The sequence below is a fragment of the Limanda limanda genome, chromosome 22 (genome assembly GCF_963576545.1).
Source record: "Limanda limanda chromosome 22, fLimLim1.1, whole genome shotgun sequence".
Classification (NCBI taxonomy): Eukaryota; Metazoa; Chordata; class Actinopteri; order Pleuronectiformes; family Pleuronectidae; genus Limanda; species Limanda limanda.
Window position 1 is genome coordinate 8,754,814 of NC_083657.1, and position 24,381 is coordinate 8,779,194.

General features: G+C 45.0%; 1 protein-coding gene across 2 annotated transcripts in view; it reads right to left on the reverse strand.

Annotated features, from left to right (window-relative positions):
• Nucleotides 1-24,381, reverse strand: part of LOC132996200 (phospholipid-transporting ATPase ABCA1-like) — a 142,448-nt gene that overhangs the window by 65,184 nt on the left and 52,883 nt on the right. Inside the window, exons 23-30 of one of the 2 annotated variants that reach the window (XM_061066530.1) lie at nucleotides 21,869-22,083; nucleotides 19,854-19,929; nucleotides 16,546-16,748; nucleotides 15,766-15,814; nucleotides 14,777-14,887; nucleotides 14,567-14,599; nucleotides 13,907-14,046; nucleotides 3,671-3,798 (exon numbers count right to left, since the gene is read on the reverse strand). In XM_061066530.1, coding sequence (XP_060922513.1) covers nucleotides 3,671-3,798; nucleotides 13,907-14,046; nucleotides 14,567-14,599; nucleotides 14,777-14,887; nucleotides 15,766-15,814; nucleotides 16,546-16,748; nucleotides 19,854-19,929; nucleotides 21,869-22,083 — 955 coding nt within the window. Of the gene's footprint in view, nucleotides 1-3,670; nucleotides 3,799-13,906; nucleotides 14,047-14,566; nucleotides 14,600-14,776; nucleotides 14,891-15,765; nucleotides 15,815-16,545; nucleotides 16,749-19,853; nucleotides 19,930-21,868; nucleotides 22,084-24,381 lie in introns of both variants that reach the window. The other variant, XM_061066529.1, reaches the window with a different exon arrangement.

Sequence of the window (24,381 nt, forward strand, 5' to 3'; positions counted from 1 at the left end):
CACAATGAAGTGGTTAGGATTTCCCCAATTCTTCTAATCTATCCCCCCGTCACAACTGATTAAGATTGTACAAGTGGTCTAATCTGTTTTACACACTGGCAAAGCACAGGAGTTTGCATGGCAATTAATCATGAACATATCTCGACTTCCAGAAAAGGGCCGGAAAGGAAATTAGGAGTGAGCCGGGGGGGGGGGATCGGGACCTGGTGCATTCATGTAAATAGCAACGGTGCCTCGGTTAATCAAGAGTGAGAGAAAAATCAGTGCTTTTACCGAGCATTTACTTTGGCTCGGGATTAAAAACGTGAATTCCAAGAAACAACAACAGGCTGTGAGAGCCACTGACTGGTTCGGCGTGCACGTTCTCCTTCGTGGCCTCAGCACGTCTATGTGTCGGCGTGTGTTCTTGCGCTAACACGTCCCGATACGAGCCTGTTCAAGATTCTGTGTACAGCCTTTCATCATTATCTGGGTCCTGTGCATTTCTAAGCCTCGAGTCCCAATCTTCCCATTCCAATTCCATCTTCATTACGAGCCAGACACACTCGGCCCCCTTTTATCTTAACTCTGCTGTGGGAGTTAAAACACAACGTTTCATAAAGACCATCGCCCTGGCTCGCTGCCAACAGTGGTCACAGCCCAGCCAACCATTTGGATTAATGCAGTGTTCATTGTCTCATTTAGACGCGTCTCCATGAAGGTCACACGGCCGTTTCCTCCTTGGCCACCAGCGAGTGCAATTGAAGTGGTCCGATTGTAAAAATGGATTATGTGCAGCCATCTGTTTTGCAATTAACAATGGCTGGGCTACCACGTTATTCAAGGTAATAAAACTATTGGACAGTTCCAAAGTGAAGACTTGTGCACACACACACACACACACACACACACACAGACAGAAACGGTGGAACTAATGAAGAGTTTATCTAATCAGAACCGAAACACACAACAATGGAAGAAAGTCAAATAAATGCTACATGGTATAATAAGGCTAATCCCTTTGGATAAAACAAAACCAAAGACAGTGTTCTTGTTATTTGAAGTGTAAACATTACCTTCCCTCCTCTTATATCTCTTCTCGAATTAAACATAAAAAGGGTATAACTATAGAGGGGGTATAATATTGCCACAGTGACACATTATACACTAGTGAGCAGGACCCGAAGCCCCTTGAATTTCTAAATTAGATCAATCATTATCTTTAATCTCCCCCAGCTAAAATGGATCATTGGCATTTATGAGGTTTATAGTGCAACAATGCTCCTCTGATCGGGCTGGATGGATGAAAACGGATGAAAAGGCACAGGACTTTGTAATCACCCAGTCATCACTAAGTAGGTTGTTTCAAAGCCAGTGAAGAGAAGACAATATTTAGTGATCGGCCGAGGGGAACGTCGTAAAAATTAAGAACGCGGTTTTAAAGTGTAGCACTCCAGAAGAGGTCACAGAGTTGCTCTAAAAAAAAACTGAATGTGCAGCTCATGCATGTGACACCGGATTTTACTTAGGATATTTTATTGAATGTTTCAGCACCACGGAGAGAGGCAGGGCATTTTATATGTTTCAGCACCTTGGACAGAGAAAAGCACAGACTGTGTCTGTGTGTGTGTGTTTATGGGAGAACACAGTTTTTCATATTTCTGTTTTGTGAATTTGGCATATATAATAATTGTAATTATAATAATAAACAGACAAATAGAGGGAATTATTGAGCAGAGAGTACAAGATTGGATTTTTGGAAACCTTGAAAAAAGTTTTTTTTGCTGATAAATGTTCAGAAAAGTTACTCCAGTAAATTAATGTTCCAAGTGTTGGAAGTTATTACTGGATTCTTGCCTAAGTTTCAATGGTTACAAAGAAAAAAGTATTTGAAAAAAAATACTGGACTAATAAAACAGTTGTTTCTTAATTTGACCAAAAGCAAAGATTGCGAGAGAAAGAAAAATTGAGTTGCAGTGATTTTACTTTTCTGGGATGACAAAGAGATTTAACCTGTAAAATTAAAAAATAAAGAGTGGAGAGAGACATTGTCTACAAAACAGTCAACAACATTTCCTTTCTGGGCTGTTTTCTTACTCAAAGCTGAGAACTCACAGATCAAAAAGAAAAAAAGCCTTCACATTTGAGGGTCATTTTCTATTTTATCTACATCCTCTGCAATAAGTCAGTGGGTGTTGATGTGGACCAAGGCTGTGCCGTGTCACCGATTATGTCTGTGATCCTCAATGACAGAATATCAAGCCGCAGCCAAGGAGAGGACAGTGTCCAGATTGATGACCTCTGCGATGCAAAAATCTCCTGGCAAATCGAAGACCATGAGCAGCGCTGTGACATCTTTTTACTTTGATTTCCTGTCGCTGCAGTGTAACTTTCTTGCAGGGTTGCAGTATGTTGTTCATTCACTCGGCCATGATTGCTATAATATTCACCCACTTCTTCTTCCAATTATTCACACACGCTGCGCCTCTGATAACAGGAAACATCACTTGTTAGGAGGTTTTATTCCCCCGGAAAAATGTTGTTGCTTCTCAGCAGTAGCAAGAATAAAAAATAACAGCCAAGAGTTTAAGGCTGGGTAAGACATCAACAATGGAACTATTGCGTTATATCAAGTTGCAATGGAAAGGAAATCAAACTTGCAGGAAAATGTCATGTTTTTAATATGGCCATTGGAAATCAAAATTTAAATATGTGCTGACTTACAGGTGTTTCCATAGCATTTCAAAACTGGGGCACCGAGCGTAAGCATTTTGCAAAGTGCCAAAAGTGGATGAACTGGAAAAACGATGTTCTCTAAAGCCACTCGGCTCGATGGCAACTATTACAATAACAGCCGAGCGTTTATACCCGGCTATGAGCTTGACACTGAAATTACTGTGTTATATCAATTTGCAGGAAAATTTCACATTTGTATTGTGGACATTCAAATCTTAATTTCAATATGTGCTGACCATACCGTTTTAAAACTGAAGCACCGAGCATAAGCATTTTGCAAAGTGCTAAAAGTGGATGAAGAGGAAACTACGTGGCGAGCAAAAGAAACTTCACGTAGTTTCCCCAAAACTTAGGTTTAAAAATGTAACTTTTAACAAAGACATTATTACTAAATGGAGGGAGTACCAGTATAGTGATGCTCTTTTACTGTGTTGCATTATAGAGTTATGACAGTGAGTATGAGAGTATGTTTCACAGTAAAAGTGTTTGTTTAGTCAAGGTTGCTGCAGCATGTTCTGCTGCTAGAGGAAATACGAGTTCTTAGCGTCTCTCTGTGTCTCTACTGAATCCAATGATTCCATCTGTCAGGGACGATGAGCTCAGGACTGACGTCTGAAAAATGTTCACTGTCAGAGGAAGTGATTATGCAAGAGGAATGACAGTGATCGCTGTGGTAACCCAGTCAGCTGACTAGTGACCACTGGGAAAGTGAGCGGTCCACAGGCAGCCCACATAACAAAGATCTCTCTAAGCTGAGAAATCATGTCATGATGTGGGATTGTTATATTATACGTCAAACATTTCAATCGCTCACAAAAATGTGAAGGATCACTTTTTGACAGATCTCACTAAATAATTGAGCATATTTGTTTTGCTTCTTTTTTCTCTACAGTGAAAACAACCACCTGAACCGTGTTTCTGTTATAATAACCGCCCTCCAGGAAAGTAAACTTACCTGTAAAATGTGGTTTGGGGCAGGCCGTACATCCAGGGCTGCAGCTGCAGACTGGGATATTCGGCGAACGGCGGGAGGATGAGCGAGAAGATCAGAGACATGCACACGAACACAACAGGCAGGATCACCTAGGAGACGAGCAGAGTTTCCTGTCAAAAACACTGAATCACTGCTCTGCTTAAGAAACAAATAGTTGATGTATCGCTGAAACTGAAAGAGACTTCAACAAAAACAAGGCAGTTTGTCTTTTTTTTCCGCAGGATTACACAGAATTTACACAACTGTTTTTTATTGAAACTTGGTGGTAAAGTGGGATATGGGCCCAGGACTAACCCACACAGGATTTGGAGAGGCGGTGGACTAGTGGCAGAAACTTGGACTATGGACAGAAAAGGTCTCTGGTTCGTCTCTGGTTCGACTCCACGGAGAATCAACAAAAAGACGAACCTGGATTGATCTGTCCAAAATTCCAAGAGGATTCTCCCTACCCTGTCTAGTGCCCCTGAGCAAGGCACCTTACTCCCCCAACATCTGCTCCCCGGGCGCCGTACACGGCTGCTCACTGCTCTGTGTGTCCTGCACCAGATGGGTTGAAAGCAGAGGTTCAATTTCCCTCCTTGCATGAGTGTGCTTGTGCATGTCTGTGCATGTGTTTCGGACAAATAAATGTATCTTAATCTGTATCGTATCTTATTTATTCTTCTCCTCTTTCTAAAACACTAACCTTGTGGCGAACTGCTGCTTTCTACGAGTGCCCCTCTCGTCCAATAATGCAACTACAATACACAAGAGCAGGTGTGTGTGTGTGTGTGTGCAGTGTGTCACTTTAACTGTGAACACAAGCTGTGCTCACTTTACGACCAATGTAAGGTTGCGACATACACTCACATAATGATGAGTGATACAGTTCTCGCCGACCCCCTGGATGGAAAAACAAACACGGCGCCCACAGGTTGTCGGAGTGGGTGGTCCAGATGCAAGTGTGTGTTTGTGTGTGTGTGTGTGTGTGTGTGTGTGTGTGTGTGTGTGTGTGTGTGTGTGTGTGTGTGTGTGAGCGCGGAAGATTCACTGCGAGATCGATTTCATCATCACAGAGCAGAGCACCCCCCGCCCCCCCTACTGTACAAAATGACTGACGCAATCAACAATAAAGCAGGACCACAGCGATAATGTGCGCACATTAATATGCTCCCCACCAACTTGTTTGGGCTCCTCTGCTTTACGAGTTTGATTAAACACTTCCACCACCGCCACCACCATCTGGCCACTCCGATATAATTAGTTTCTTGCTATTCTCTTGTCTTTTGTGCGGGTTTTTTTGTTGTTGTATGTTCTAAAACCAGACGCTGCCACGCTTCTTTCTCTCCTCCCGCCCACTACCTTCACCCCTAGTCCAGTCCTCTTCCCTCCATTATGCACTGGTCTTTTCATTTCATTGTTGGAGCTGACAAAAAGGTCAGTGGGAAATATACGCAACACATCTTTAATGTGTAATCCCTTGTAGGTCGGGGGGGAAAGGTTTGCATACACTTGATTAATTGCAGGGCAATGCAATTCGCCCGGCCAATTCACGATGCCACAATTGAAAAGATATATACAAAATGTGTGCATGGCCTCGGAAGAATGTGCTCGGACGAGAGTTAAAGAGAAGCAATGAGAGTGAAAAGCTTAATGACACAAGAAGAAAGAACTTTTCTGTTTCTCCTGCACGCGCTCGCTCGTTCTCTCTCTTTTCTCTCTCTCTCTCAACAGTAATTGCAGGTGACAGCTGGTACTTGTTCCGTTGAGAGAGAGAGCTGCAAAAAAAAACAAAACAGGGAGAAGTCATTACGCTCACAAAGCTGAAGCACTCCCATGAACAATGCATGAGTTTAGAGCGTTTCTAAACTTTGGCGGGGATTTGAGGAAGAGGGGTGGGATTATATGCAGAATTGGTTTAAGCAACAAAGCAAGATTAAGACGCGTTTTTTCTTCTCGGCAAAGTCCAATAGCTCATTAGAGTTTGTTTCCTCACCAAACATTTCCGCCTCTCCAATTTCATTTTGTGAGTAATTGCATGATTGCTGCACCTTGTGTTTAAGGGGATAGCGGCGTCACCTTGGATATTTTTTACCGCCGTGTTAAAGATGACTTTTCTTTTCACAGCATTCAGATGAAAAACAGTAAAGAGTCAATAAAACCGTGGTTAACTCCAAAAGGAAAGAATAAATATTCACAGCAGTGCAGAATAAGCTGTTTTGTCTGCGTCTGTAAAGTGGAATTAAATTTAATTTGAAAATACTTTCTGAGACCATTTTCATACCATTGGAAATTAAATTCATTCACCAAAGTCTGCTACGCTCCTCAGCCTTGATCCCCACGGTCCACTCTCTGAAAGAGTGTGGAGCCACGGTGCAGTTTGCTTCATAACCACACTGGCCTTAACTCGTAAATAAGTTGATAAAAGCCTTTTAAACTTATACAAAAGTTTGTATCTATTTGTTAAATATTATTCGGTTCACCCTGGTCATATAGTTTGTTGCAAAGCGCTATACAAATAAAGTTATTATTATTATCATTAAGAGTGTTTGTCATTCTCAAGGCCAACATTTGCAAACATTTTATTTCCCCAATTTCGTAAACTAGCAGCCTAGAGAGCCATAAGTTTAAAATATAAACTTAACTGGGACAGACTAATGACGCAGCACAGATCAGAACAAAAACTTTACTTTATTATTTCATGGTGATATTTGCCAGTGATGTTCCTAAAAAAACAAAGACCCATGCAGTTTGGAACTATGTTAGACTTTTTAAGAGTTTTAAAGGACCCACAGCTACCCTGAATAAGAATATAGAAACAATAGAAATATTTTGCATGACAATATGTACTGAATTTACAGTTTAACATCATCCACTCACCCACTACAACCACAAGTCCCTTCCTCTCCACTATCGTGACATTGCCAAGAGTCACCTGTCCCCAACTTTCATCCCCATAAATCACTGCTTTTGTGTTACACGCCATAATCTCTTTTATATTCCCCTAACCGCTTGTATTCGGGGAGATTACCTCACCACACAATCATATCTGCTGACAATGGGAGCTGTTGACATGACGGGGGGGGAAAACCTTTAGCCAAATGAATAAAGAGGAGGAGGAAGGAGGTGTGCCCTTGCAGACTGTGCGTACGTACACACTCGCACACTTATCTTTCCATCCGGCTCTGCGGCTCCGAGGAGGGACGTCCGAGATTGACAGTGACTAATGGGGATTGGTACTGCAGCAAATTACAAGAACAACCCGTACACCTTACAGAGGTGAAACATCCCTCTGCCTCTCGCTCACACACACACGTACAGTCGCTCACACACACGCAACAGTGTTGGATTCAGTCACTTTCACTTAACGTTATTCCAGCGTCACGACACTGTCCTTTCTGATGTCCCATCACATGACATTCACATACACTATTCATCTATATGGGATGGGGGTTTGCATGTGTCAAAACAATTAAGGTCTGGACAGTTTTTAAAACTTGGGGTGAAAAAAATGATTTAAGTATCTTGGAAACTGCTACTTGGTGAAATTGGTTTTGACTCGTTTAAATTACGCCTGTTTATTGGTTTTGACTTTTGAAATCATGTTTACGGCGAACAAAATAATATAGACGTAGATTTAATAGGCTAATGGCGGTGTGTCATCTCCGTAATTGTTAAGCCATCACTTCTAATACGTGGCTAATGAAAACACATGATTAGCAAGTAAAATGAAAAGAGAAACAAATCACGGCAGTCACTTTAAAACTTTCCGGTGCCAGTCAGAGGGATCAGGTGAAGCCGAGGCCACGAAAACAACTTTTAAAAGTGTTTTGGCGAAACTGTGACGTTGTGTCAAAGGCGACAGAGAAGATTCTCTGTTCGTGGAGAGCGATCGACTGAAAGAGAAAATATTCTTCTGTTCGCAGCAGGAAAACGCGTCAGTGGCGTCTTTAGCCTTGTTCGTCCCTCAGGTATTCTCTGGCGTAACTCAAGGCATCATCGACGAGCCGACACTGAAATTAATATAATGAATCCATGTATTGGTTCAATGTATTTGACGTTTTGTTAATGTCTCTATTTAATAGTGAATCCTCTGAGAGTGAGGAGTGGTTCACCCAAAGGCTACAGCTGTGTTTTATGAACTTTAGTTTTTTGGTCGTTTTGTTACAGTGGCTCTAAAACTCAAACCTCTGTGACGACTTCTTTTGTAGATCTCTTGGCGGCCAGCAGCGAACCTGAACAACACAATCATCCTCTTTCCCTTCGTCTTGTCATCGATGCGTGCTGTTCATTGACACCGTGTTACATCATCACTCTGATGTCACGGGTATGGGGAGGACCCAAATGCAGCACAGGCAGACGAGATCTTAATTGGTAATGAACTTTATTTTTCACTGCAGTCTTAAACAGTTCTTAACAGTGGCAGGGTGAAAAGTCTTTGTTCCCAGTGATCTTCAGCGAGATCTGGCAAGGAGTGAGTCTGGTGTTGCTGAGTGGAGGCAAGGTCCACAGCAGGAGGATTACCTAGATGCAGACAGGTTCAGTGGTGAGCTGTGTAGCAGGCCGGAGCAGGTAGCAAGCAGGTAGCAAGCAGGTAGCAGGCAGATAGCAGGCAGATAACAGGTAGCAGGCCGGAGCAGGTAGCAGGCAGGTAGCAGGCAGATAACAGGTAGCAGGCCGGAGCAGGTAGCAGGCAGGTAGCAGGCAGATAACAGGTAGCAGGCCGGAGAGAGAAATGCTGGAGGTCAGGCATTTACGCAAGACAATCTGGCACTGAAGCAGAGACAGGAGCAGGCTTATATGCAGCCAGGGCTGTCACAGGTGTGGAGAGTTGGCCTGATGAGGGGGCGTGGCTAACAGGTAGAGTGGAGCAGAGACAGAGGAGTGGAAAAATACCAGCAGACAGGAGATGAGCAGACTGTGACAGAACCCCCCCCTCAAGGGACGGCTCTCGACGTCCCAAGACGAATGGACCAAACCGGGTGGGAGGCGGGGGCCTGGAGGAGGGCTAATACTCGTCCGAGAGCCCAGCGTCCATCTCCAAGACCCTGGTCCCGGGGAGACTGTCGTCGCTGTCGTTTGGGGACTCCGACGGAGGATGTGGTCTGGGAGGTGGCCTGGTTCTGGACGTCTGGGTGGGGTTGCGTCGATGGAAATCCCTGATGATGGTGCGGTCCAAGATGTTCCTCCCAGGAACCCAGAACCTTTCTTCAGGGCCGTAACCCTCCCAGTCCACCAAGTACTGGAATCCCCTCCCACGCCGGCGAGACTGCAGGATACGACGGACAGTGTAGGCGGGACCTCCATCGATGAGGCGAGGAGGTGGTGGAGGTGGTGTGGCAGGAACCAGGGCGCTCTCTTGGACCGGTTTAACCTTGGAGACATGAAACGTGGGATGAACCCGCATGGATCTAGGGAGTTTGAGCCTCACTGCCACTGGGTTGACGATCTCCTGGATCTCGAACGGGCCGATGAAGCGAGGTGCCAGTTTCTTGGATTCCACCCGGAGGGGAAGATCACGGGTGGAAAGCCAAACTTTCTGACCCGGCTGGTAGTCTGGGGCCTTGGAGCGGTGGCGATTGGCGGCCGCGGAATCCTGCGACAACGGCGGATGAAGTCCTGGACAGAGGGGCAGGATGTTTCTTTCTCAAGTGCCGGAAAAAGCGGTGGTTGGAACCCATAGGTGCACTCAAAGGGGGAGAGACCGGTGGCGGAGCTGGTCAAGGTGTTGTGGGCGTATTCTACCCATAGGAGCTGTTCGGACCAAGAAGTAGGGTCTTGAGACGTCATGCAACGTAGTGCCGTTTCCATCTCCTGATTCTTGCGTTCGGTCTGGCCGTTGGACTGGGGGTGGTACCCCGAGGACAGGCTGACGGTGGCTCCCAGGAGCGAGCAGAACTCCCTCCAGAATACTGAGGCGAACTGGGGACCCCGATCAGAGACCACGTCCACTGGGATGCCATGGAGACGGACGACGTGGAGGAGGAGTAGTTTAGCCGTCTCTTTGGCAGATGGGAGTTTGGGCAGGGGCACGAAATGTGCCATCTTGCTGAACCTATCTACCACCGTCAGGATAGTAGTGTTGCCGCTGGATGGTGGTAGACCGGTGACAAAGTCCAAAGAAATGTGCGACCAGGGACGATGAGGCACAGGCAGAGGATGTAGAAGACCGGCAGGGGCATGATGAGCCGGCTTATGCTGGTTGCAGGTGGGACAGGCATTGACGAACCCCCGAATGTCCTCATCCAGTGACGTCCACCAGAACCGGCGCCGCACCACGTCCTTGGTCCGTTGGATCCCTGGATGACAGGTAAGTTGAGTGCTGTGGGCCCATTGTAGAACCTCGGACCGGAGGTCAGGCGGGACGAACAGACAGTTGGGAGGTCAAGCACTAGGTCCGGGCTGGTCTTGGGCGGCGACCCTGACCTTCTCCTCTATCTCCCAGGTGAGTGTGGCCACCAGACGGGAAGAAGGCAGGATAGTGTCTGGGGCGGTCCTGTCCCCCTCCTTTTCCGAGAACTGATAGGAGAGGGAAAAGTTGAAGCGGGTCAGGAAGAGTGCCCATCGAGCCTGGCGGGAGTTCAGTCTTTTGGCGGACTGGAGGTACTCAAGGTTTTTATGGTCAGTCCATACCAGAAACGGCAGTTTAGTCCCCTCGAGCCAGTGTCACCACTCTTCTAAAGCCAACTTGACGGCGAGGAGCTCTCGGTTTCCAATGTCATAATTCCTCTCTGCCGGGGTCAAACGTCGGGAATAGAATGCGCAGGGGTGCAACCTCTGGTCGGAGGCTGCTCTCTGGGACAAGACAGCCCCCACTCCCGAGTCGGAAACGTCCACCTCGACCACGAACTGCCGTTCAGGGTCCGGTATTTGGAGGATGGGGGCCGAGGTGAATCGTGTCTTCAGGGCCAGAAAAGAGTCATTGGCGGCCGTGGACCAGAGAAACGGAACCTTGGAGGAGGTAAGAGCTGTGAGGGGGGCCGCCACCGAACTGTAGCCCCTGATGAACTTCCGGTAGAAGTTGGCGAAGCCCAGGAAACGTTGCAGCTGCTTGCGGGAATTAGGGGCGGGCCAAGTGGTGACGGCAGAAACCTTGGCTGAGTCCATCTCCACGGTCCCTCTCCCTACGACGTACCCCAGGAAGGAGACAGACGAGACGTGAAACTCACACTTCTCGGCCTTGATGAACAGGGAGTTTTCCAGCAGACGTTGGAGGACCTTCTGGACGTGATGTACATGTTCCTCTCTGGAGCGGGAGAAGATCAGAATGTCATCAAGGTACACGAAGACGACCTTGTTGAGCATGTCCCTGAGCACGTCGTTGACCAGAGCCTGGAAGACAGCAGGAGCGTTGGTGAGGCCGAAGGGCATCACCAGGTACTCGTAGTGACCAGTGGGGGTATTGAACGCCGTCTTCCACTCGTCCCCCTCGCGGATCCGGACCAGGTGGTAGGCGTTGCGCAGGTCAAGCTTGGTGAATATGGTGGCCCCCTCTAGGAGCTCGAAAGCTGAGGAGATGAGAGGCAGGGGGTACCGGTTCTTGATGGTGATGTCATTCAATCCACGATAATCAATGCAGGGGCGGAGTGTCTTGTCTTTCTTCTCCACGAAGAAGAAACCTGCTCCAGCCGGAGACGAGGAAGGGCGGATGATGCCTGCCGCTAGACCGTCATTGATATATGTCTCCATCGCCCCCCTCTCAGGAACGGACAGGGAATACAGGCGTCCTCTGGGGGGTGTGGCACCGGGCTGGAGGTTGATGGCGCAGTCATAGGGCCGATGTGGGGGCAGGGAGGTTGCCTTGGCCTTACTGAAGACCTCCCTGAAGTCCAGATACTCAGCCGGGACCCCCAGCACATCGGTAGAAGAACTGGTCGTGGCAGAAGGTCGTGGTGTGGCGGCTTGCTTGAGGCAGACCTGGTGACACGATGAACTCCACCCCAGGATCGCCCCTGTGGTCCAATCAAGGTGTGGATTGTGACGTCGGAGCCATGGGAACCCCAGAAGGAGAGGATGACGAGGAGAGTGCAGGATGTGAAACTGGAGTGTTTCATGGTGGTTCCCGGAAATTAACATCCGTATAGGCACTGTCAGGTGGGTCACAGTTCCCAGAAGTCGGCCATCCAGAGCGTTGGTGGAAACTGGAGCTGGCAGGGGAATCTGACCGACACCCAGCTGCAGAGCTAGGTTAGAGTCCATAATGTTGGCATCAGAGCCAGAGTCAATGAGGGTGGCGAGGGTCTGGGATCCCTCAGGCAGTAGCAGGCGGACCTGGCACAGGGATCGTGGGCTGGAGGAGGAGCTAGATGTATGACTCACCAGGAACTCCTTCCTTCCTGATGAGCCCGACCTTTTAGCGGGCACCTGGAAATAAAGTGCCCGCTTGGCCACAATACAGGCAGAGGCTCCCCTCGCGGCGTCTCCTCCTCTCTTCTGGAGTTAGACTGGCCCGACCCACCTGCATGGGTTCAGGCTCCCCTGAATACCGGCAGCCAGAAAGCATCGATACGTCGGAAGCCGCTGGTGAAGGGGCGGGCTGGCGTCGTCCTGGGAGCCCCTGATGTTTCTCCCACTGTCGCGCTTGAATGCGACGGTCGATGCGGGACGCCAGCTCGATGATGCCGTCGACAGTGGTGGGAAGGTCGTACGAAATCAGTTCGTCTTTAATGTAGTCAGCGAGCCCCATCAGGAATGCGTCGCACTGGGCAGCCTGGTTCCACTCACTGGAGCTAGCCTGGGTGCGGAAGTGGATGGAGTAATCGGCCACTGAACGAGACCCTTGCTTCAGACCTAGAAGCCCTCCAGAAGCGTCCGGACCTCGGGAAGCTTCTCCGAACACTTTGCGGAGCTCAGCGGCGAAGGCTTGGAAAGTGGAGCACGCTGGAGTGCGACGCTCCCACTCGGCTGTTCCCCACAGCCGAGCGCGCCCAGTCAGATGATTCACGGTGAACGCCACCCTGGCGTCTTCCGAAGCGAAGGTGTGGGGCTGGAGGGCAAACAGGATGGAACAGTTCGTGAGGAACGGGCGGCAGCCCTCCGCGTCCCCGGCGTAGCGTTCAGGAACCCCCACACGAGGCTCCGAGGCGGAAGCAGAGGCAGCCGGGACTGGTAGAGGCTGGACTGGTTCTGGAGGCAGAGGGACAACTTGAGCAAAAGCTGCGGCGAGTTGTTGGACCAGCGAGGCTAGCAAGGTAACCGCCTGCTCCTGCTTAGTCACCGCCAGTTGAACATCTGCTGAGTTCGAAAGCAGCAGCGCCTCGTGGTGCTGGAGCATCGCCTCTACCTTCTCCAGGCGATCCATCGGCGTGTGCGCTGGGTCCATGTCTGGCCAGATTGTACTGTCACGGGTATGGTGAGGACCCAAATGCAGCACAGGCAGACGAGATCTTAATTGGTAATGAACTTTATTTTTCACTGCAGTCTTAAACAGTTCTTAACAGTGGCAGGGTGAAAAGTCTTTGTTCCCAGTGATCTTCAGCGAGATCTGGCAAGGAGTGAGTCTGGTGTTGCTGAGTGGAGGCAAGGTCCACAGCAGGAGGATTACCTAGATGCAGACAGGTTCAGTGGTGAGCTGTGTAGCAGGCCGGAGCAGGTAGCAAGCAGGTAGCAAGCAGGTAGCAGGCAGATAACAGGTAGCAGGCCGGAGCAGGTAGCAGGCAGGTAGCAGGCAGATAACAGGTAGCAGGCCGGAGCAGGTAGCAGGCAGGTAGCAGGCAGATAACAGGTAGCAGGCCGGAGAGAGAAATGCTGGAGGTCAGGCATTTACGCAAGACAATCTGGCACTGAAGCAGAGACAGGAGCAGGCTTATATGCAGCCAGGGCTGTCACAGGTGTGGAGAGTTGGCCTGATGAGGGGGCGTGGCTAACAGGTAGAGTGGAGCAGAGACAGAGGAGTGGAAAAATACCAGCAGACAGGAGATGAGCAGACTGTGACATCTGAGAGCTGCCCTTCACATTTCTCCACCTGCTCGTCACTTTCCCTTCCAACACCAGTCCACGTCTTCTCAAACGGGATGAATTGTTAAACCGGAGGCTCCGTCGAGATGGATGACGGGACTTTTCCCCTTCCACGTCTGAAATTAGCCTCCTCTATCATACATGCCATTAACTGATTTTGAAAGCCAACTTGTATTTGATACAATCTTACCTTGATCCTCCCATGCAACCCTCCCAGTGTAACCCCTTCAATGCATCAACGTGACGGACTGAGGCCATTACCTGGGCAATGACTCCCTTGCGGCTCCTGCGGGCGTGGTGGAAGCGCTTGATGAAGAGCGCCAGGAACTGCCTCCTGATCAGCTTCCCCCCGGTGATGACGGTGGATCCCCTCCCACCGACTGCGCTGTTCCTCTGCACGTCTGGGGAGGACATTAACACTTAAACTGTAGTCTATCATCATTCTTCAGAGCAGGAGCTTATGAAAAGGGCGATAAACAAGGGATTTGTGGACACCTTGTTTTTACGTTTCACAGGCTCAGAGGAAACTGTTATTTAAAAAAGGAAACACTATATTTCCACACGAGTCGTTAAGGTAATAAAACAGGTTCTGATTGAAAACCTGTTCCGAGAAGTGAAAGACATTGTTTGAAAGTGAATTCATTTCATATGGGCAAAATTGAAAAGGTTGAAAAGACAGGTTGCATGAAGTCGCAAAGATTAGAAGAAAATTATTTTTTCTGAAAATGACTTCCCGTGAAGACAGAGCTCTTGTTGATGCCCTTCTATTCAAAATGGCTCCTGAGGTGGAACAGTCAAATTAGAGCCAAGGTAAATCAAGTTAATAATTGGAGAAAAGAGGATGTGTAGAAACACCACACAAACTAGCAGGACATAATAGAACTAAGGTGGAGGGTAGAAAAGATGAAATATAACACCTACCTTCCACTTTACTTGCAAATCGTTCCTTCAACTCTACATGAAAAACAGAAAGGAGCAAACCTCAAGTAGAAAAATGGAGGATTTGAGTAACACCAAATAAGTTTCGGAACTTTCTGCATTTTCAAATACACTCTGACCAGTTTAATTGACTTTTCTCCAGTCGAAAATTGAAAAAAGAAACCATTGTTTGCAGGATTCGAAGACACTTGCCAGTTCCGGAGACTTGTTGTGGTTTTGCGGGTGTTTTGTGGAGGCTGGCGATGCTGTTTCGCTTGGATTTGCGGGAGCTCCTCTCGCAGTCTCTCACAACCGGCTCCACTGCTGCTTTGGGAAAACAAATAAGATATGTTGTTTTGGCCTGACCCAATTTAGGATTATAAATAACAATGAGAATAGCTACCTGCCCTGCCCAACGCAATAGTATTTCCTGTAAAAGCACAAGCCCGGGCGTGTTTGGGACATGAAAGAATGCGATTTTGAGAAAAGCGTGAAAGGCGAAGTGTTTTCGAGACGGATACAAACAAAACAAAAACGCTGGAAAGGAAATGTTATTTTCTACCGAGGTCGACCAGTGAGCAATAACAGTAGAAAAACCCAACATCATTCTGTTTGAGTCTATATTCCTTATTATATTCCTATTCCTTCAACCTACTACAGTATGATTTAGGAGCATGCTTGTACTATGAGGGCAGTGCGGAGACTGTATGTGTGATATCATGCAAAGTTATGCAATAATCAATATAACAGATTATTGAAGAGTGTCATTGGCATAACAGAGGCAGAACTGGAGCCTGAACAAGAAGATGTTAATGCAACGATGAAACTTTTAGATATTTTTAATTTAAAGGCCGAGGTTCATCCTGCTCTTAATGAGGAAACTGATCATTAAATATATATTTTTCTTTTTCATTTTTGCCTTCAGAGAAGAATATGTTAACATTAGTGTAAACCAAGATGAGAAAGAGTTTGTGAACTTGTCTCTATAGCCGGCTCTGCTCACACATCATATATTTTTCTAAAGTTATTGCTTCATTTTAGCTTTTAAGATAAGATAATCCTTTGCAATATTACAGCAGCAAGGGTCAATGTAGGCATCAGTAAGTAGAAAGTCACATGCAATAGGATAATTTAAATATAAACAGAATATAAACTTTTAAACTTGTGATGAAACTAAGGCAGCCGTCACGTTGTCATCTTACTTTGTATGTCTGCATCCACTCCTGTGTCTTCTGCCACTTTAAGAAATATCTGTGAATAGAAAACATGTATGGTTATAGTTCCATGATGGTTTCATGTTCCTCCCGTCCCCTAATAATCATGCTAACACTTGAAATGACCCCAAAACCAGTGATACTGGGAGTGCGAGTGTGGTTAATTCAAAGCTGCTGTTTTGGCTCAAGTTTGACCTTAAATTAAAATTCAGTGTGTGGAGAATCGAAGCACTGTCAAGCTTCTGCTTATTATCAGATCAGGGTTGTGATGCACTGACCTCCGCTTGAACACGTGCCAACTGGCCTCTCTCAGAGAAGTGCCCTCCTCGACTTTATATATTCATTCAGGTTATATGTCAAAATAAATAAACTCTCCATTAGTGAGAAATGTCCATGTAATTTATCATTATTTCTTTCTTGCCCACGACTCGATACCTGCCATCTAAAAATACTGAGAGCGTGACTGGGATTTTATGCTGTGAATTATTTCAGTGAAAACGACATAAAACAATAAATCATAGACAAAGCTATTCATTACAGTGATCGGTTATAAAACACAATTTAACTGACTGGCTCCTATATTAGCTTGTGTTTATTATATTGAAACTTCAAAAAAAGAAAACATAGATGGATGAAATAACTTTGCTGTGTGTTGATTTCTTCTGTTATGTACATGTCAACAGGCAGTTGCTATATGTTTAAATAAATGTGTGTGCCTGCTTGTATCCATAGGTCACGTAGAGGTTTTCATTCCCACGCTCGCTCTACCTCCTCCAGCGTGGTGTCAGAGATGCCGTAGCTGGTCAGGCCGAGGTCGTCCATGGCCAGGTCGAGCTCTTTGAAGAGCAGAGCAAAGGTCCCATCTCTGGCTCCGCTGTAGGGCAGGATGTAGGTGATCTCTTGACCGATGCTCTCCAAGAAGACCGCCTCGGGGACATGGCGTCGCACGACTTGACCCACAGCTGTCAGATCTGCCAGGCAAATAGGCACAAAAGGAATTCACGATGCGAACTCCAGGGGAGGGGCGAGAGCACACGCACGAAAACAACAGACTCTTCTGGGAAACACACGTTTCTATCCCTCTTTTTAACGCATATTCCATCACTAGTGAATTCGTTTGTTTGCATGATATTAAAGTTCAACAACAGCCAGCCCCTCCAGGCTGCAAAGACATACTTTTATGTTGTTGGTATTGATGCGACTCAGAACTTCATGGAAAACCTTGTATCAAACCTTGCAGTGTAAAAAAAGTCGGCAGCAGATGCTCTAACCTGTAAACAGACCGAAACACATCAGTGGCCGTAATAACTCCTGCCTCATCCATTCCGAAGCCGGGTCTTAGTGAGAATCAATCAGGACAGTGTTGCAGAATGCACCGCATCCATTATTGATCCAGAAGCCCTCATACATAATCACTGCAGCTAAACAACCGGCGGCTCGCTGCTTCATGAAGAAGTAAATGGATCTACTTCGCACATCAGGCTGAATCATTTGTGAAAATGTGCGATTCTGTTTGGCTGCGGTAATAAAGAGAAATGTGCTGTCACTAGTGGGAGTATGATTACTCTTATGGTATTTCCGAGCTCATATGGAGACATGGGGTTGATTCAGAGTGAAAGAATAAGCAGGTTTGATGTTTGTTTTCCAGACACAATAATGTTTGTTTGGACGATTACGGCGACGAATGATCCAAACAAATCACAAACAAGCTTCACGTGTTTTATTTAACCAAAAGTATCTGTTATATGTTTTGTTCTTCCTGCTTTCCTATCCATTGAATGCAATGACTTTTCAATGAGGCCCAATTCAAGGACAAAACACAGCAAACCTTGACACAGAGAGACATTGATTACTGCCACAAAACAAAGGGTTGTCAAACTTAGATTCATCAGATTTTTCAGAAACACATTAAAAAGACATGTGGTGGGTGAAAGGTCATCTATTTCTAACATGTGTTAAATTAAAACACACCCTGTTGGGAAGAAAGTCCAGAATCTCTGAGCTGTGGACACCTGACATTATTTTGATAATGTGAAAGATATAAAGGGCTTGGATGATATAATGTAATATACTCCTGCAGACTATATAACAGCTCTACTCTAGTGTCTTGGTTTTTATTTGCTCAATTAAGTATCATTTTGCATTTAATTGAAATTTTCTCGTTTCTTTCCGTAACCTGGAAGGTTTGTTGGCGACGCATTGGTTGTGGGTCGAGTTGGGGTTTGTTGTGATCACTTCTCAACTGCGTGTGTTACTGTGTCTCATCGGAAAAATTAGAAAAAAACAGAAATGTCATTGTTGTCAGGTAATTAGAACGTGAAACCACAGCATTGATCGCTTCATGTTTAACTGAATGTATCTTCCAACCTGAATAAAAAGATTCGGTGTCAACAATCAAGGCTCTTTCTGCTGCCGCTGCTTCTATTGAATCACGTCCAAGGGCTTTTTATTCATTTCTTCTTATTCAGACATGACACGATTCTGTTTGCACATCACAACAGTCTCCTCATCTTGGAGATTTCTGCTTCGTTCAGTGCGAGCACAATGCATGCTGGTATATATTGCTCTGTCAGTGGCCGTTGGTTGTAAACTACTTTTCATGACATATTATGGGAATCAATGAGTCTATTATATAGGAGTAAGAAATTCTCATTGAACGTTCAGACAGCACCAGATGACTAGCGAGGTGGGTATATTACATTTAGGGACTTTAGACACAGGGAGGAACTTATTTACAAGCTGAATTCTAATTTGTAGTTTTTAAAGACAAATATAAACATAAACACTGTTAGGAACTTGTGTCTACTCTACAATTGAATGAGAGTGTGTCAAATGAGATGGAGCTGATAAATACTGAGTCGAGTGAGACTCAAGGAGGCAGTTTATTATTTTTATCACGTACTGTCTTTAAGAGACTTAAATATTGTGAATTCACCCAACATCTCTCAGAAAAAGGAAAAGTACTTTTAATATTGAAAAAATAAGATTGTTACAACTGAGGTTGGAAGAGACTTGGTAGAGATAAATTGCAAATGTTCGACAAATAGTCATTTACATATGTAGAGTTATGCAAATTGTATTTTCTGTATATGATAAATACAGTAAATGGGAAAATAGAGAAAATTCAAATACAGCATTTTAAACAGGACAAAAATAATTGTTTTTTAACTTTAGCATAAAATATTTTTCATTACTTTTAAATATAAAGAAATCTCAAGCTGAATTTGAGGGATAACCTCTGGAAGCCTCTGGACAATTGTCACTTCAGAGTTCACACGGACGTTCCACCAGCAGAACTGAGGAGTAAACTCGACTAACAGGAGGACCTGATGTGACCTCCCCCTGAAAAACAACTCTGCACATCACCCTCCCTTCGCCATCATCTGAAACGTGATGTTCAAATGACACCGTATTAGGTCTCCCAGTTCTTCCTGCACTCACATCACTAAAACTCCCACTTCCCCATTTAACACTTTACTTTAAAGTGCACTCCGCTGGTAACGAGAACATCGAAACTGCATCTCAAGGCAGCAGCTGCTTTACTACTTCAGTTGGTTTGGTGGTAAAAGATCCGCGAGCTCATGGGCCTCAAGCGCACTGGCACCGGGTTATTCTAAGAAGTTGTATGGTTGTGTTGGCTTTAAAAGAAATATAGTTTTATTTTGTGTTATTACTTGAAAAGATTTACATGCTCTAATTTTGGAGAAACCATTTCTTTAAACTGTCGATTGCTGCAGCTCCTCTTTTCAGCCGTGGTGTATGAAGCAAGTGTGGGAGTACTGACAAGGTGTTCCACGAGATTTAAGAGAATGTTTTCTTTAGGTTTTTTAACTATATCGACTTTTTTACTAGAGCAAAGAAAACTGAAAATGCTAAATATGTCTCCTTTACAAAAAGGCTGACATGGAGCTGTGTAACCTACATTGCTCTGTGTTATGTTTAACATAACAAAGACAGCATTTTTTAGTTTTGGATAAAATATTCACACCGTTTATTTAAAAACTCGGTTGTACCAATTGTGTTCGTGTAGCATGAATATATACAACGCTAATCTGAAACGGGGATAAAGTTTTTACCTGAGGGATCTAAGCTGCCCGAGCTCTGGCTGCCGATGCCGTCATCGGGGCTGCTGCTCGAAGGGAAGTCTTTCTCCTGTTAATCAGAAACGGATTGAAGAGGCTTTATCATTCCTGACCAAGATAAACAGTACCTGCATTTCATTACTCACATTATTGATGGAGTTTCTATTTGACTGCTGTAAAAAAACTGTGCACAGGCAACAATATGTGCATTTTTCCCTGCCCCCTGATTGACGGACCCCCTACCCTGTCTCTCTCTTTTCTCTCTTTCTTCTTCCTTTTTATTTATTCATTTACTTATTCTTTTTTTTTTTTTTTTTTTTTCATTTATTTGTACTGTGCAGCTTTAATCCTTCATTATTACTTTATAGAATTTTCAGTTATTTATTTGTCATTATTATTATTATTTTCATTGAATTGTGTAATGTATTTTTCGCATGACCACGTTCATGTGGTCCATAAATTAAGAAAAACATCCTAGGAGGTAGACTGTATATCTTACTCTTAACCCATCGTGATGCACAGTGTTTTTATGGTGTCAATATCTCTATTTATTGTTAATTGTCGTACAGAGATTATGTGATACTCAATGTAAATTTGACATTGATTCCTGTTCTACTGTGCCTTACCTCCTAATAAAAATATTTAAAAAAAAAAAAACAATAGGTACATTTTTCACCCTTTAGTAGAACATGAAGCCACAATTTTTAGTATAATAGCAACTGAAATCTACGTCTCACTTCCTTCCTTCCTTACGCTGACTGAAACTTCACTGAATAACAAAGTTGTAACCCCGGGGAGGACTCACTTCTCCACCTTCCCCACGAAGTTGTTTGCACGTTTATTTTTATCAAAGAAATGACTGCGCTCACCTCAATGAGCCTGCAGACTAATGGTAATTGCTCTCGCCCTGCTGGCATCAGTGCATCTTGTTCATTTGCTCCTATTGATTAAAACTAAGTGTGCGAGGCACCACTGGCGTGCAAGAGCGAGAATCCCCCCCTCTCCCCGGCGACAATTAGTATCATCCAGCACGTAGGCGTTTGCCAATTCTCATGCTGGGAGAGACTAAACACAGATCATTATAGGGAGAGGGTGGCAAGAGAGAAGGAGAGCACTCAGGAAAGTAAAAGGGAGCCATGTTCAATAATAGACTGGAGAGAGGTTAGTGTTGTGTCACAGAGGTTTGCAGATCCAGTTATTTTGTTGATGCGTGAAGTCAAAAAGAATGATCCCCTCCCAATTACAGCAGATTCATGTGAAGTTATTCTAATGGGGATGAAAAACAGAGGGTAATTGTGTGGTCGGGGTCCTAATCAGCAACGTCTTACGATAATGAGACCACATGGACGCTGTGTCTGTCAACAGTCAGAAGCACTGTCACTGAGAACAACAAATATAGGTTGAAAATTACTTATTTTATTAGAATCCTTTTAAAAACTGTTAAATTTTAATTTATTAATGAAAAAATGCTTAAATAGAATAGGTTCTGGTGTCCCAATGGCTTAGATGCAAAATATAAAACAAAAATATTACTTTTGTTTTCTGTTATTCTCTTGTTGTAAAATAGGCAAGATTATGACACAAATAATGAAAATAGGTAATCAGTGTCAACAATTATTTCTTAAATTTGTCAAAACTATATTTACCCTCTTTAACAAAGGCAAAAAAGTTTCCAGGTTTTAGTTGTGCCGGCATGTGTCTCATTTGAAAACACCTATATCTACTCTATAATAATGCAAACAATAGTGAGAGATGTTCTGTACCCAGGACCGACATTATGTACAATCTAAATTTACCGACTTAATCCATGCTGTTGTTTAAAATCCAATGTAAATCAGTCCACATGGTGAATAATGCAATCAAAATCCAAGTGGACAATAACAGAATAAAAGACACAATATCATTGAATTGCTAAACAGGACATATGGTGAATGTGTACGACAGTTTCCAGTAAAAAGAACATTTAGAATCCAATCATCGCCCCAGAATCCACGCACATCTGTTCCTACCTCTGCGGCCTGAGTTTTGAAGATACCATTACGCTGAGCGGTCATCTGCTCAGTCCCGTCTCGGACCAGGGTGAGGTAGTAGCCGCTGCCGAAGCTTTTCTTCAAGAAGAGCGAGGAGCCGCAGCAGCGCATCTTGCCCTGGGAGATGATGGCGATGCGGTCCCCTAATATGTCCGCCTCGTCCATGTGGTGCGTGGACAGGATGATGGTGCGACCTGAGGAGAGGCAGGAATAGAAAGCTTATTGATAAAGTTATTTTTCTCCACCGTCTCTCTCTCTGCACACAAGACGAAGAATAAGACGCCACAGATCAAGTCAAGCCGGTTTCACTCTCCAGTATCGGTCACAGCATGGTCGTGACTTTTCACCTCACGGCCACATGGCAACAAAACAAACTCCAGGGGAGAGTGTGGGTGTGATTCTGGGACTAAATTAAAAATTAGGACAAAGGCCAGCCAACATGAAGCACTGCAAGGTTATTTGGAGATGTTCAAATTTTTATATCAAATACCCTGAAATCAAAAAATTACCAAATCTGTAATGAAGTCACAGCATGGTCACGTCTCTGTGCAACTACTCCTCCTACTACTACTAATACTATTACTAAAACAAATACTACTACTACTAATAATTATTAAAATGCAGTGTGTTTGTGTAGAGCCTTTCAAAACTTACTTACAAGTTAAAAACAGGAAACGGAATGAAATAGAATAACCTTAGAGTGGCACAAAGTAGACCTCACACCTCAAACACTGCCCAACAGACGTTATGAAACCACATTGAAATCAACTAAATCCACATTTTTCCACATAATTTCAACGGAAATGCTGCAAAACATATTTTATAATTTCAGGATTACTGACAGAAAAAAGGTTGTGTTTTCATCCGGTCATGTATCAAAGCAGAAACACACTTAAGCTGAATATTTATTTAGTGACAAACTAACAAAAGAGACCTGCTTGGATGTCAGATGTTTCTCTGACTGCTCTTCCACAGTAACAAGGCCAAATGAGTCAGTTTAGCTGCTCTGGTGTTTCTGCTGGAGGCTTCATCCATGCAAATTACCCTCTGTTGTCTTCGCTCCAGACGCAAAACAAGCAGCGGCTTTGATTACGATTATTCATGTTCACCTCCGGATGAACTTCAGCGATACCTTAACTTTTCATCTGGTGACCTTATCGGGGGAGAAATCCCTCTCCTCTGTGTGGAGACGTGTCGCCTCACAGAGCCCAGCAGCTCGCTGCCGACCCCGGATGTCGCTGAGGTGTTATTTTGAACAGCGAGCAGCAGATCACAGCAGATTCGCCACATCAAGCGTATTAATCTCCAAACATGATGAGGAGATACACGCTCGGTAATTATCTGACTGGATGCAGTTCTCGCCCCTTCTGTGTCAGTGTTTGTTGCATAAGTCCTCTGCTGAGCGTGGCATCTTTTTATTTATTTATATGCTTTTTTTTGCACCTAGCTGGACAAATGTATGTGTCTTCACAGGTGGTGTTATCCCCGGGACAAGGACACGCTCAGAGGTCACTGACTGCAGCCCGGTGCAGCCATTTTGCTTGGTCAACTAATTCAGCTCTCTCTCTTTCTCTCCCTCCCTCCCGCGCCGCCCATGCCCTGCTCTCTTTTTGTGCCCCGTCACCAGCTGAGCCGCTAAATCCATCCGTCCTCAGTTAAGTATTGCTGCCTTATGCTACGCCAAGCAAGTCTGGATCCATACACGGGCTCAACAAAATGCCCGAGCTGAGTGAATGCCCACAGCCCAGTCAATTTAGCATATGGAGGGAAGAAAAGCAAATGCTTATGAAGGGGAGTGGGGGGGGTGGGGGAGCTGGGGAGATTGCTGGAGGTTTAGTTTGACTGAGGCAGCTCATTTTTGTGTGTGTTGCTCAAACTCACAGATGATTTTTCCTATAGGGATGTTTTGTGTTTTTTTACGAGGATAAAGAAAATACAAAAATAAAAACACACTGCGTCGTCCGCGAGTCGGGAGCAAAATAAATGTGCTTGGACTGCAGACGGTCCACAAAGGTTTTCTGATTTATAGGGCGTTGTGGCGCATTACAGCACAAAGTGATATATCAAATGGAGCCGGGTGTGTTCAGGTAAATTGGAAGCGCTCGCAAAAAGTACAGGAGAAGCGAGGGCTGGGAATCTGGTCGCTGTTCTGTTTGCCTCCTTCCCTCTAAATCACGCTGATGGAAATTGATTTCACAGCAGTTGAGTGAGGCCGGACAGATATTATGCACATTGGCAGGAAGATGAATTACCGGACTAAACTGTATCAACTGCCGTTTTGTGGCAATCAATCCAAATCAATACATTTTTTCAGTTAATTGAAATGGCCTGTCCGCGAGATAAAAGAAACAGATGAGCCGGTAGTTTTGATTAAAGGCAAACCAATATAATAAATTAATAAAAAAACTGATGGGAATGCATGTTAAATGTCAGATTTTGAGAGTTTTACAAAACGTTCTCAGTAAGAAAACCTTAAAATCATTCACCAGTCA